The sequence below is a fragment of the Anolis sagrei genome, chromosome 11, assembly GCF_037176765.1.
Source record: "Anolis sagrei isolate rAnoSag1 chromosome 11, rAnoSag1.mat, whole genome shotgun sequence".
Lineage (NCBI taxonomy): Eukaryota > Metazoa > Chordata > Lepidosauria > Squamata > Dactyloidae > Anolis > Anolis sagrei.
Genome location: NC_090031.1, coordinates 24,385,097 through 24,399,305, shown reverse-complemented (window position 1 = coordinate 24,399,305; position 14,209 = coordinate 24,385,097). Strand labels below are relative to the sequence as shown.

The window sequence follows — 14,209 nt, the reverse complement described above, 5'->3', positions numbered from 1 at the left end:
ACCCTGAGCAAAGGCCGGGTAAATGACCATGGAGGGCTGTATCCGGCCCCCGGGCCATAGTTTGAGGACCCCTGCTTTAGAACTTAACGATGAAGATTAAAAATCCAGGATTCCCCATTAAAAGCTTTTTCTGCCACTGTCAGATAATAGCCAAAGGCCTTCCTGTATACAAAGGCCTCTTCCTGATAGTGAAAAAGAGGGCGGAGAGGAGAATCTCAGTCTCCTTTCGGCTAGGAGGAGAGGAAATTTCCTGTAAACTTACACCTGGAACTGGAAAAGTTCATTTCAGAGAGGCTCAAAAGAAAAAGGGGAAAAAAGAAAGTGTGGACTGGGAATTAATTTTTACCCTATCTAAAACTTTGCTGAGGCAGAGAGGAAAACTAAATTTGATTACATTTATTCCCTGCTCCCCCCCCCCCCAAGATAAATACCCCAAAGCCACCACATCCTGTCTGATTTTGGAAGCTGAACAGGGTCAACCCCGGTTGGTACTTGGATAGGAAACCAACAAGAAGTCCCAGATGCTATAGGATATATTTATCGGGGAGGAAATTTCTGAGGATTCCCCAGAATCACACAATCATAGACTTGGAAGAGACCTCGTGAGCCATCCAGTCCAACCCCATTCTAACAAGAAGCAGGAAAATCGCATTCAAAGTACCCCCAAAAGATGGCCATCCAGCCTCTGTTTCAAAGCCTCCAAAGAAGGAGCCTCCACCTCACTCCGGGGCAGAGAGTTCCACTGCTGAACAGCTCTCACAGTCATAGAATCCTAGAGTTGGAAAAGACCTTGTGAGCCATCCAGTCCAACCCCATTCTGCCAAGAAGCAGGAAAATCACATTCAAAGCACCCCCAAAAGATGGCCATCCAGCCTCTGTTTCAAAGCCTCCAAAGAAGGAGCCTCCACCTCACTCCGGGGCAGAGAGTTCCACTGCTGAACAGCTCTCACAGTCATAGAATCCTAGAGTTGGAAAAGACCTCGTGAGCCATCCAGTCCAACCCCATTCTGCCAAGAAGCAGGAAAATCGCATTCAAAGCACCCCCAAAAGATGGCCATCCAGCCTCTGTTTCAAAGCCTCCAAAGAAGGAGCCTCCACCTCACTCCGGGGCAGAGAGTTCCACTGCTGAACAGCTCTCACGGTCATAGAATCCTAGAGTTGGAAGAGACCTCATGGGCCATCCAGTCCAACCCCATTCTAACAAGAAGCAGGAAAATTGCATTCAAAGCACCCCCAAAAGATGGCCATACAGCCTCTGTTTAAAAACCTCCAAAGAAGGAGCCTCCACCACACTCCAGAGCAGAGAGTTCCACTACTGAACAGCTCTCAGAGTCAGGAAGTTCAAACTCATGTTCAGATGGAATGTCCTTTCTTGTAGTTTGAAGCCATTGTTCCACCGCGTCCTAGTCTCCAGGGCAGCAGAAAACAAGCTTGCTCCCTCCTCTCTATGACTTCCCCTCCCATCTTGATTCATGGCCCTCACCATCTCTCAGCCTTCTCTTCCTCAGGCTAAACATACACAGCTCTTTAAGCCGCTCCTCATAGGGCTTGTTCTCCTGTCCCTTGATCACTTTAGTCACCCTCCTCTGGACACATTCCAGCTTGTCAACATCTCCCTGCAATCGTGGTGCCCAGAACTGGACACTGTGTGATTCCAGGTGTGGTCTGACCAAGGCAGAATAGAGCATGGGGAGCATGACTTCCCTGGATCTAGACACTAGTCTCCTATTGATGCAGGCCAAAATCCCGTTAGCTTTTTTTGCCGCTACATAATAATAATAATAGTAATAATAATCTTTATTTATACCCTGCCACCATCTCCCCAAAGGGGAATTGGGGCGGCTTACAAGAAGCCGAGCCCAAAAATGCATTACAATAAAATAACACAAAAAACGCATCACAATAAAATAAATAAAACATAGCAGTACAATCAAGGTGGTCAGTTGAAACATTTACACCTAGCTCCAACAGACAAGAGTCCTTTGTCCCACCCTGGTCATTCCACAGATATATAAACCCATTTTTCTTAGTTCCAACAGACCTCACTACCTCTGAGGATGCTTGCCATAGATGCAGGCGAAACATCAGGAGAAAATGCCAGTGATTCCGGCCATGAAAGCCTTTGACAACACATTCTTCTTAAAGGTTTCTGGGGTGGGAGCTTGCCTAATCTCACCGGGCAATGCATTCCAGAGTTGGGGAGCCACAGAGGAGAAGGCTCTCTCCCTGGTTCCCATCAACCAGGCCTGTGATAATGGAAGAGGCGAAAGGAGGGCCTCCCCCGAAGAACGAATTATTGGCTCATGTTTAACTTGTTGTCCACGAGGACTCCAAGATCTTTTTCACACATACTGCTTTAAATAAAACGCATACACCCACAAAGGCTTCCCAGGAAACGGTAGGTGGCTCCCTGCACAACATGACAGTTCTCAGTTGGACAGCCCAGTGTTTTCATGCTCACTTTCATGCATCTCTTCAGCTTGTCAGCCTCACGCTTACAGTGAGCCCAGGTTTGGTCAGATATTGGGACTTGGGTCAGTTGGGAGGCATTGGAGATGGCCTGTGATATGCTCAGACCAAACTGGTTCGTCTCCTCTCCACACCCGCCCAATAAATCAGGCTGTTTGGCCACAAATTACAAAGGTGGATCTGTTTAGAGCAAAAATATTTTGCAGGCAACAACCTCTGTGGGAATAACTGCAGGGCCTGAGCATAATGTGACGTTTACATGTTTTGAATTCCCAGAAAGAGAGGGTGACAAAAACTGATCTGAAAAATAAATACAACAGCCACTGAAATGTTAAAAAGAAAAAATATTACAATAAATTGAGTACTGAAGAAAGCACAATGAGGTTTCAGATTTGCAAGCTGAAGTCTTATGATCTGGTTAAATATTATAGATAACTCCAACCATCGACATAGTCTTCAAGTAACTATCTAAAGCAGTGCTTAGAACCAAATGCAACACTACAAGCAAACCAACCAAAGTTAAGTTGTGTGTTTTCCAGGCTGTATGGCCATGCTGCAGAAGCATTCTCTCCTGACATTTCGCCTGCATCTATGGCAGGCATTCTCAGTATTGATTTAATTAGGCTTCTATCAAACTGGGATGGCAATCATTGTGGCTTTCTCAAACTGCGATGGCACATTCACTAGGCCTCTATCGAACTGGGAGGGCATTCTTTGGGCCTCTCTCAAACTGCAATGGCAATTATTGGGCTTCTCACAAACTGGGATGGCTTTCATTATGGCTTGCTCAAACTGGGATGACATTTATTGGGGCTTTCTCAATCTAGGATGGAATTCATTGGGCTTCTATCAAACTGGGATGGCATTCATCGTAGCTTTCTCAAACTGGTATGGTTATCATTGTGGCTTTCTTAAACTGAGGTGGCATTCATTGTGGCTTTCTCCAAATGGGATAACATTCATTGTGACTTTCCCAGTCTTTAATGATATCCATTGGGCTTTTATCAAACTGGGATGGCATTCATGGGGGCATTCCTAATCTGGAATGGCATTTATTGGGCTTATATCAAACTGGGTTGGAATTCATTGTGCCTTTTTCAAACTGGGATGACATTCATTGGGGCCTTCTCAAACTGGCATGGCATTTATTGTGCCTTTTTCAAATTGGGATGGCATTCATTGGGGCCATCTCAAACTGGGATGGCTTTCATTGTGCCTTTTTCAATCTGGGATGGCATTCATTGGGGCTTTCCCAATCTGGGATGGCATTTATTGAGTTTCTATCCAACTGGGATGGCATTCATTGGGGCCATCTCAAACTGGGATGGCTTTCATTGTGCCTTTTTCAAACTGGGATGGCATTCATTGTGCCTTTTTCAAACTGGGATGGCATTCATTGTGCCTTTTTCAAACTAGGATGGCTTTCATTGGGGCTTTCCCAATCTGGGATGGCTTTCATTGAGCTTCTATCCAACTGGGATGGCATTCATTGTGCCTTTTTCAAACTGGGATGGCATTCACTGGGTTTCTATCAAACTGGCATGGCATTTATTGGGGCCTTATCAAACTGGGATGGCATTCATTGTGCCTTTTTCAAACTGGGATGGCATTCATTGTGCCTTTTTCAAATTGGGATGGCATTCATTGGGGCCATCTCAAACTGGGATGGTTCATTGGGCTTCTATCAAACCGGGATGGCATTCATTGTTAGGACCTCACAACCTCTGAGGATGCCTTCCATAGTTGCAGGCAAAACGTCAGGAGAGAATGCTTCTGCAACATGGCCAGACAGCCTGGAAAACACACAACAACCCAGTGATTCCAGCCATAAAAGCCTTTGACAATACATCAACCAAAGTTACGTATTGTGGACCAATATCAGCCTGCATGGATCTCAGGAGCATCATTTGGGCCTTAGAAAGTGAAGGCACACCATCCAATGTGGCAAAGCTTCCCATCCTGGTTGCCTGGAAACAGTCTTTTCTTTGCCCAAGAAGATCAGCTATTTATGAACCTGGTCAAATTCAATCTTCTTCCTCTTCTTCCCAGCCCTCCCTCCAAACCAGCACCTCCTGACTCATAGCCTTGCCCTCAAAAAACATTTTGACATTTTCTAGTCTTTGTTCCGCTTTTAAAAATATATATCAAGGGATACCTCTCACAGTGGGAAATCAGCTGGATTTCATCACGGAGAAGCACAGAGATCCAGCTCCATCGTCTTATTGAGCAACTTCCTATGAATTAATATTGCTGATTTAAAATCTGGAAACACAACTTCTGAAAAACACAAAGTTGTGGTCTTCCTGTCTCCTGCACCTTAAGTGACCAAGTAAGAAAGAGAGCTATACAAAGAATTTTGGACATAGAAGCACAAAAAGATATAGCCACTCTCAATAAAGTTGCCAACCTAAAATGGCTGAGTCAATATAAACATACCTTTCAAATGGCTACCTATCTAAAAATGCAAATACCAAAACATTTTAGGGAGGTATTCACGCGAGCTTGATTTGATCAGCTTGAGACAATGGCCAGATATGGGAGATTTTACAGTATCGGAGTTGTATATGCGGGGCATCTGAAATTAACGATATAACACACATATGATTTGATTGTAAATTGTATCAGAAGGTGAGAGACTTCTACCTTGGACCATATATCAAACGGGCAAGGTATCGGGAATCTCACATCAGAACAACACATTTTATATGTGGCCAAGACCCAAAAATAACATATAAAACAGTTCTGTTTTTAAGCAAAACAATACGTCTGAGAACCACATATGTGGGGCTGATCGGGGTAAATTGTAGGGGAGATAAGGAAATATGATGTACTTACTCAGTTTTATCATATCGTATTTATTTACTGTACCTTGGGAAGTCTGACTTGGCCACGGTGGTCCACGCTTTGGTTACATCCCGTTTAGACTACTGCAACACTCTCTACGTGGGGTTGCCTCTGAAGACTGCTCGGAAGCTGCAGCTAGTCCAACGCTCGGCAGCCAGACTACTAACGGGTGCTGGGTACAGGGAGCACACCACTCCGCTGTTACACCAGCTCCACTGACTGCCAATTAGCTTCCGAGCCCAATTCAAAGTGCTGGTGTTAACCTATAAAGCCCTAAACGACTCCGGCCCTGTTTACCTCTCCGAACGTATTCTCCCCTATGAACCATCAAGATTATTAAGATCGTCTGGAGAGGCCCTGCTCTTGGTCCCACCGGCCTCGCAAGCGCGTCTGGTGGGGACAAGGGACAGGGCCTTCTCGGTGGTGGCCCCTCGACTCTGGAACTCTCTCCCACTGGAGATCAGAACTGCCCCATCTATCCTGACATTTAGGAAACAGGTGAAGACTTGGTTATGGAGGCAGGCATTCAACGAGTGAGCCAACACCCTGAGATATGGATGGAGGATGATGAGCAACGATTTTAGTGTGACTGACCATTATAGTTATTGATTTTAATTGCTGTTTTAATGTTTTACTGTAATACGTATTATGATGTTTTATTGATTGTATGTGATATTATGGTTGGAAACCGGTCTGAGTCCCTCAAGAGAGGTGAGAAGGCCGGTATACAAAACTTTTAAATAAAATAAATAAATAAATAAATATTGTTATAAGTGTCTTATATTAACTTACCACATAGAGTGCAGTCAAGTCTTATAGGGCCTTGTTTGGTTTGATATTGTGATATAGCCTAAGGGCTAATCAATAAAATTACTTTACTTACTTTTACTTACAAAGCACTTTTAAAAACCCATCAAGGTATTTGTATATTTGTGGGCGCCTTCACTGAGATCAAGACAAGATCTTTCTTTGCTCCTCCTTGGTCACTGTCAGCTAGATCAAGCTGAGCTAACACGGCCATTTCAATCACACAGTGGGTTTCAAAGCAATGGGGACTTGAATGTAGGTCTCTCAAGCCCTGGCCCACCATTCTTAACCACATAAATAATAATAATAACTAATATAATGAACCAAAAGGCCCAGTTTCCAAGTACAGTGTTCCCTCGCTACTTCACGGTTCGCTTTTTGCGGACTCTCTGTTTCGCGGTTTTTCAAAAAAAATTAATTTTAAATATACAAGTAGCGAGGGAATACCATCTAACCGTTACCTGGTGATCGTGGTTGGTTGAAATCAGCCACCGGAAAGCTAAGAAGATGCGTGCAAGCGGGGAAGGAGGAGGGAAGGGGGAGCCAGGCACGTGAGGAGGAGCCAGTGGGAAGTGTAGTGTGCAAGGGGAGGGGGAGGGAAGAAGGAAGGGAAGGGGAGAGAGAAGAGGAAAGAAAAGGCGAAGGGACTGAGAGGGGGGGGGAGTGGACGGAGCCACTCCTAGGAGGGGACAGTCCGATGCCTCACACGTACTGGGGTAGTACATATATAGTGTCCCTACTTCGCGGATTTTCCCTTATCGCGGGTGGTCCTGGAACATAACACCTGCGATAAGTAAGGGAACACTGTATACACCAGGATTCTCAAACTAAGGCCCGCGGGCCGGATGCAGCCCTCCAAGGTCATTTACTCGGCCCCTGGTCTAAACGTTAGGCTTAGGGTCACCCTATAATATAATAATAATAATTATTATTTATTTATATACCGCTCCATCTCCCCGAGGGGACTCAGCTTTTCCCAGGTAGTATCAAAAAACATACAAAGTAAAAAACAACATAACCATAAGATTAACAAAACAAAATATAAGCATAAAATTGTCGCCATAACACACATATATTAAAAGTAATCCTGCCTGTTCAAGGCAATTCAAAAATGTAAAAGGCCAGGACAAGATTTGTGCAAACCCAAAAATTCTAGGGGGACCGGGAATTAAGTGCAATGCTATGGCAGGCAGCAATAATATTAGGTACGAGTCTGTGGCCCTAAGTCTGAAACAACTTCAAGTCACACAACAACAACAATCTGAATTAACTTGACTATCTGATCAGCCAAAAGCAGGCCCACCATTATTATTATTATTAATCATCATCATCATCATAATCATAATCTTTATTTATACCACGCCACCATCTCCCCAATGGGGACTCGGGGCGGCTTCCCTGAGGCCAAGCCCAAACAAGAAATTACAGGAGAATTCCCATTGAAATACTGGTAAGTTTATGTTGGTGTTCATCACCGGGACTGTAGCGCAGCTGGCTGAGTGTCAGCTGCATTAAGATCACTTCTGACCAAAAGGTCATGAGTTTGAAGCCAGCCCGGGTTGGAGTGGGCTTCCAACCAAATGTGTAGCCTGTTGTCGACCTTTGCAAGTTGAAAGACAGTTGCATCTGTCAAGTAGGAAAACAAGGTACCACCTTAAAAGTGTGGGGAGGCTAAATTAACTAATTTATGAGGCCATAAAAAAGACTCCAGCAAAGCACTCCAGCAAAAGCATGCGGGGAATGCGGAAGTACTTCATCAGTGTCGCAGATGGACGATGAAAGCGACAGCTCCCACTGGCGGCCAGAAAAAGTTAAATAGCCTCTGTGTATGTCTGTATACATTGTATATCAAATTGGCATTAAATGTTTGCCATATATGTGTACACTGTATTTATTTCGGTTACTTCTACCCCGCCCTTCTCACCACGAAGGGGACTCAGGGCGGCTTACAAAAGCAAGGCACAATTCGATGCCCGCATCACATAACAGCAATAAAACAAAATAACATCAATTAACAATCAAACAACAATTCTTGCGTTACAATCATAAAACCAATACAAACCAATTTCTCCTCATTGACGGTCAGCATTCGCTATCTCATAGTTCGATTTCCAATTCCACAATTGTCAGTCCTGTCAGTCCTATTCGTCTGGTTAGTTATCAGATTGCCCAAAGGCCTGGTCCCACAACCACGTCTTTACCTTCCTCCTGAAGGAGAGAAGGGATGTTGATGCCCTGATTTCCCCCAGGAGTGAGTTCCACAGGTGAGGGGCCACCACTGAGAAGGCCCTGCTCCTCATCCCCACCAACCTCACTTGTGATAGCGGTGGGGTCGAGAGCAGGGGCCCCCCCAGATGATTTCAAATTCTGGGGTGGGACGTAGTGGGAGATATGTTCGGACAGATACACTGGACCGGAACCGTACAGGGTTTTGTAGGTCAAAACCAGCACCTTGAATTGTGCTCGAAACTGAACCGGCAGCCAATGGAGCTAACACTGTAATCCACCCTGAGTCCCCTGCGGGGTGAGAAGGGCGGAATATAAATACTGTAACGAAATAAATAAATACTGTATTGTTCTTTCATGTTTTTTGCAGTACAAATAATATATCTGCAGTGTGCATAGGAATTTGTCCATGTTTTTCTCAAAATAGAGTCCGCCCCACCCGCCAACAGTCTGAGAGACAGTGAACTGGACCTGGTTTGGGTTTGAGGACCCCTGGTAAACACATTGACTCTCATGATCACTGGAAACCAGTTGCAATGGGAATTTGAGTGAGTTATCTTGCACCATTAGGGACTCCGCATATAGCACCACCGATTACAACCCAGAAAGGAGAACAAGAGGTGAAAAGATTGCAAAAAAGGGAAGGCTCAGCATTTCAGCCAAGGACTGATACACATACAGTGCCAAAGGAAGCCACGATCTGGAGGCTCAATCAACCAAGTCCACTCCCACCCACTCCCTGCCAGGCTTCCGAGAAAGCTCAAGGTACAACCCAAGGCAGAAGCGTTGGCAGCGTCCTCCTCTTCCCTAGCATTTCTTCGGTCCACAGTAGCAGCAGCTGTGGATGTCAGGAATGCAAAGGAACGCTTGGGGCCACTCTGCCCTGACGTCTCAGCTGGGAGGAAAAGAGAGAAAGAGGGAGAGCAGGACTCTCATAGTGCCTCCATTCCTCTCTTCCTGCCCTACCAACGTGATAGCCCAAAGGGAAATGGCAACACCAGCCTCTTCCGGGGCTTATCCAATGTCACTGTGGCCCTGAAAGAGAGCCTTCCCTTAATAATAATAATAATAAACCTTTATTTGTACCCCGCTACCATCTCCCGAAGGACTCGGTGCAGCTTACAAGAGGCCGATCCCAAATACAACAATTCGTCTGGTGGTTTTTGAGTTATGTTAATCCCACAAATGAACATTACATTTTTATTTATATAGATTTGTACCTTCCTCCTTTCTGTTGAAATTGTCCATGTTCTTCTTGTGGACTTCAATGGCTACTCTGTGTATCCTGACATGGTGGTTGTGAGAGCGGTCCAGCCTTTCTGTGTTCTCCAAAAATAATATTGGTTCAATAGGTGATCAGCTATGGCTGACTTCTTTGGTTGGATTAGTCTGCAGTGCCTTTCATGTTCCTTGATTCGTTTTTGGGCAATGCTGCATTTGGTGGTCCCTCTGTAGACTTGTCCACAGCTGCATGGTATACTTTATTTATTTATTTCAACTACTAACTGTCCCCTGCTACGCGTTGCTGTGGCCCACTCTGTGTATATGTGTTTTGTGTTTTTGTGTATATTTGTGTATATGTGGTTTTGCGCATGCATTGTAATGTAATTTTTGTTTTTTTGGCTTTTTAAGTCTCTTCCATTGTGTTTTGCAGTGTTTTTATGAGTGATGGTCACTTGTTGCCCTGATAAGTGTGTTTGGCCAAATTTGGTGTCAATTCGTCCGGTGGTTTTTGAGTTATGTTAATCCCACAAATGAACATTACATTTTTATTTATATAGATTTGTACCCCACCCTTCTCAACCCCCAGAGGGGGACTCAGGGCGGCTTACAGCCGGCAACGATTCAATGCCCCTACATAAAGCATAATAAAATACAATAATTACATGCAGGTAAAAACATTAAATCAATTCGAATTAAAATCTGTTTTAAAATATGACTGTCTGGTTGGCCTTATCTAAATCAAATTCTGTGACCAGTGACACAATCAGAAACTTGTCCATAGTCCATTTTCCATAGCATTGTTATCATTGTCATTCTCAGCATGTTACCCAAAGGCCTGGTCCCACAACCATGTTTTCAACTTCTTTCTGAAGGAAAGGAGGGATGTAGATGACCTAAGTTGGCTGGGGAGCGAGTTCCACAGGTGCTAGACTCCTGCAGAGGGGAGAGGATCCCTCTTGTCCTTTGTTGAACGGGGTATTGGTTGAATTTTCTTAGTGGGTCTGTAAATAGTCTGCAGGTTGTGTTTCCTCATCAGCTTCCCTATGTGGCCAGTGGTTCCCTTCATGTATGACAAGAACCCTTTTCCTCTGGGTGGATCTTTGTCTTGACTCTCATGGCTTCTTCTTGGTTTTGCAGCTTTTCTGATGTCTGAGGTGGAGTCTCCATTAGCCTGCAGGGCCCAGTTTAGGTGGTTCAGTTCGTCTTGGATGAGGTGGGGTTCACAGATTATTTTTGCGCAATCTGCCAGGGCTTTAATGGTGTTTCTTTTTTGGATTTTGGTTGGATTTTTTATCTAGGTATCTATTTGTGTGTGTAAGTTTTCTGTAAACTGTGTGGCCCAACTGTTGATCCGGTTTGTGGATGATGATGACAGCTAGAAATGGCAATTTTCCTTCATTTTCTTTTCCAACAGACAAGAGTTCTTTCTGCCACCATGGACCTTCAACAGATATATACAGTGTTCCCTTGCTGTTTTGCAGTTCGCTTTCCGCGGACTCGCTGTTTCATGGTTAGGGTTTAGAATTAATATTCTAAACCCTAACCACCAAACAGCGGGTCCGCAGGCTACATGGCTACCGGGGCGATGTGGCGAAGCTGGCCCTGCGCAGTGGGAAGTCTCTTGCAGCAGGCTCCGCCCCACCCCGGATCGGCCAGGGCCAGCTTCCCCACCTCACCCCAGCAGTCTCTGCAGCGCTGCCCTAGGCATTGGTGGCTGCCAGGGTGCGATGGAGAAGCCGGCCCTGGCCGATCCATAGGTTGGATCAGCCAGGGCTGGCTTCCCCACCTTGCCCCAGCAGCCATGGAGCCCTGCAGAGGTTCTGAGCAGCGCTGCAAAGGTTGCTGGGGCAAGGTGAGTGGGGCAGGACCTGTTGCCAGTTGGCCAGCTGGCCAATTGGTGAGAAACTTCCCTCCACGCAGGGGGCTTCTGGGAAGAAGAAGCCCACTGCAAGCAGCATGGCCGGTAAATGGGCAAGGCATTTCTATATATACTAGCCATCCCCTGCCATGCATTGCTGTGGCCTAGTCTGTGTGTATATGTTTTGTGTGTGTGTATATGTGTGTCTGTGTATATATATGTGTGGTTTTGTGCATGCGTTGTAATGTATTTTTGTTTGTTGATTTTTAAGTCTCTTCTGCTGTGTTTTTCAGTGTTTTTATGAGCAATGGTCACTCTTTGGCCTGATAGGTGTCTTGTGTCCAAATTTGGTGTCAATTCGTCCAGTGGTTTTTGAGTTATGTGAATCCCATAAGCTAACATTACATTTTTATTTATATAGATACTAGCCATCCCCTGCCGCGCATTGCTGTGGCCCACTCTGTGTATATGTGTTTTGTGTGTGTATATGTATATATGTGTGTATTTGTGTGTGTGTGGTTTTGTGCATGTGTTGTAATTTTTTTGGCTTTTTAAGTTTCTTCTGCTGTGTTTTTCAGTGTTTTTATGGCGATGGTCACTCATTGGCCTGGTAGGTGTATTGAGTCCAAATTTGGTGTCAATTCATCCAGTGGTTTTTCAGTTATGTTAATCCCACAAACGAACATTATATTTTTATTTATATAGATATAGAGTCCCAACTTTGCAGATTTTCACTTTTCGCAGGTGGTCCTGGAACGTAACGCCCGCGATAAGTGAGGGAACACTGTCTATGTAATGGAGATGAGACTCAAGTGTAAACGTGAAATTCATTTCTGTTTCATATACACCAGTATTTCTCAACCTTCCGAATGCCATGACCCCTTAATACAGTTCCTCGTGTGCTTTATTAGGAAACCACAGGAGACAAGATGGAACTGTCTTCTGCCACCCTCTCTCTTCACTCTGGCCCAGAGCAGGAGTTGGTGCCAGGGGAGAGGGAGCCCTCAATAAATAATAATTTATTTCATGTCAGGGGCAACTTGAGAAACTGCAAGTCGCTTCTGGTTTGAGAGATCTGGCCGGCTGCAAGGAAGTTGCCCAGGGGATGTTGCCCGGATGTTTTGATGTTTTACCATCCTTGTGGGAGGGTGGGAGGCTTCTCTGGAGCTGACAGGGGGAGCTCATCTACGCTACCCCTCAACGTTTTCTGCCAATGGAGTTCGTGCTCTCCAAATAAGATGTTCAGCCTCACAACTCTGCGTGTTTTATGAGTTCCCTATAAACGTCCTGTTCCTATTTTATCTCATTATAGTTTAACTGTTTTTATTCTGAATATGTGGCCCGCCCATTGTCATCACGATCGTGATTGTGTTTATTGGAATGTTTATTTTTATGATTTTTCTTTTCTTCTTTTTGTCATTTTGATAATGTTGTTGTTGTCTGTTGTTTATGCTTTGATTTTATTGCTGTCAGGAGAGAATGCTTCCAGAACATGGCCACGTAGCCCAAAAAAACCTACAGCAACGCAGTGATTCCAGCCAGGAACAAAAAAATAATATTATTATTCTTTTCCTTTTAATGCCATTTTGATAATGTTGTTGTTGTCTGTTGTTTATGCTTTGATTTTATTGCTGTAATATGTCGTCCAGGCTTGACCCCATGTAAGCCGCTCCGAGTCCCCATTGGGGAGATGGTGGCGGGGTATAAATAAAGATTATTATTATTATTGTTGTCATCATCATCGTTGGATTTTAACCTCTGACCTGTCAGTCCTGATGGCACAAGAGTTTAACCCATTGCACCACCGAGGACTCCATAATAATAATAATAATCATCATCATCATCATATTCTCCTCTTTCTACAAATAATATTAGTTCCTAGAAGGCAACCCCCGCGATAAGTGAGGGAACACTGTGAACCCCATTTTCCTAGTTTCCAACAGACCTCACAACCTCTGAGGATGCGTGCCACAGATGAAGGCGAAACGTCAGGAGAGAATGCTTCTAGGAGATGGCCATATAGCCCAAAAAGACCTACAGCAAAGCCTTGGGCAAGACAGGACCCTGCTAATCAACATATCTATGCGCCCCAGCCAATGGCGGTGTGGCCTGGACGAAGCCCCGCCCCCGTATTTGCATAAGCGCCAAGCGAGGCCCCGCCCGGCTGCCCTCCACTCACCCCTTCGCAAGGCCTCGTCGTAACTGAGGAAGCCGATGCGGGACTCCTTGTTGCCCATGGCGCCGCCGCTCCCCTCAGTCCATGGCCGGCCGCCCGCCCTCAGTCCTCGGCGTCCCTCTCCCGGCCTCCGCTTACGGCCCCTCCGCCCCTCGCCGCCGCGGCCGAGCTCGGCTCCTCAGCAGGAAGGAGAAAGAGGAGGAGGAGGGCGCCTTCGCCTCAGCCGACGCCGCCGCCGCCTCCATGCCGAGTCACGTGACGCCCCTGCTCCGTTGGCCCCGCCCCCGTCTTTCAAAGCCCCGCCCAGGCCCTCTGCGTCACGTGACGGGGCGGGGCCAGTCCCCGGAGAGAAAGAAAACAAAAGGCAGAGGGGTATAGAGGCCCTGCCGGGATCGCCACTTCCGGTGCTTAGGCGGCTTCGCTCTCTCAAAACAACAATCATAAGATCATTATCAGGAATCCCACTCACCCAAATAGAGTCATAGAAGGTTCCTGTGGGTTTTTTCGGGCTATAGAGCCATGTTCTAGAGGCATTTCTCCTGACGTTTCGCCTGCATCTATGGCAAGCATCCTCAGAAAAAACCAGGCACAGATTAACACCTCCC

General features: G+C 45.6%; 1 protein-coding gene across 2 annotated transcripts in view; it reads right to left on the bottom strand.

The window, feature by feature from the left end:
- The window catches only part of USP32 (ubiquitin specific peptidase 32), a 152,799-nt gene extending 138,927 nt beyond the window's left edge, over positions 1–13,872 (bottom strand). For both annotated transcript variants that reach the window (XM_060756995.2, XM_060756996.2), the window contains exon 1: positions 13,608–13,872. In XM_060756995.2, coding sequence (XP_060612978.2) covers positions 13,608–13,665 — 58 coding nt within the window. In that variant the 5' untranslated portion in view covers positions 13,666–13,872. The remainder of the gene's footprint in view (positions 1–13,607) is intronic.
- Positions 13,873–14,209: the final 337 nt, after the last annotated feature.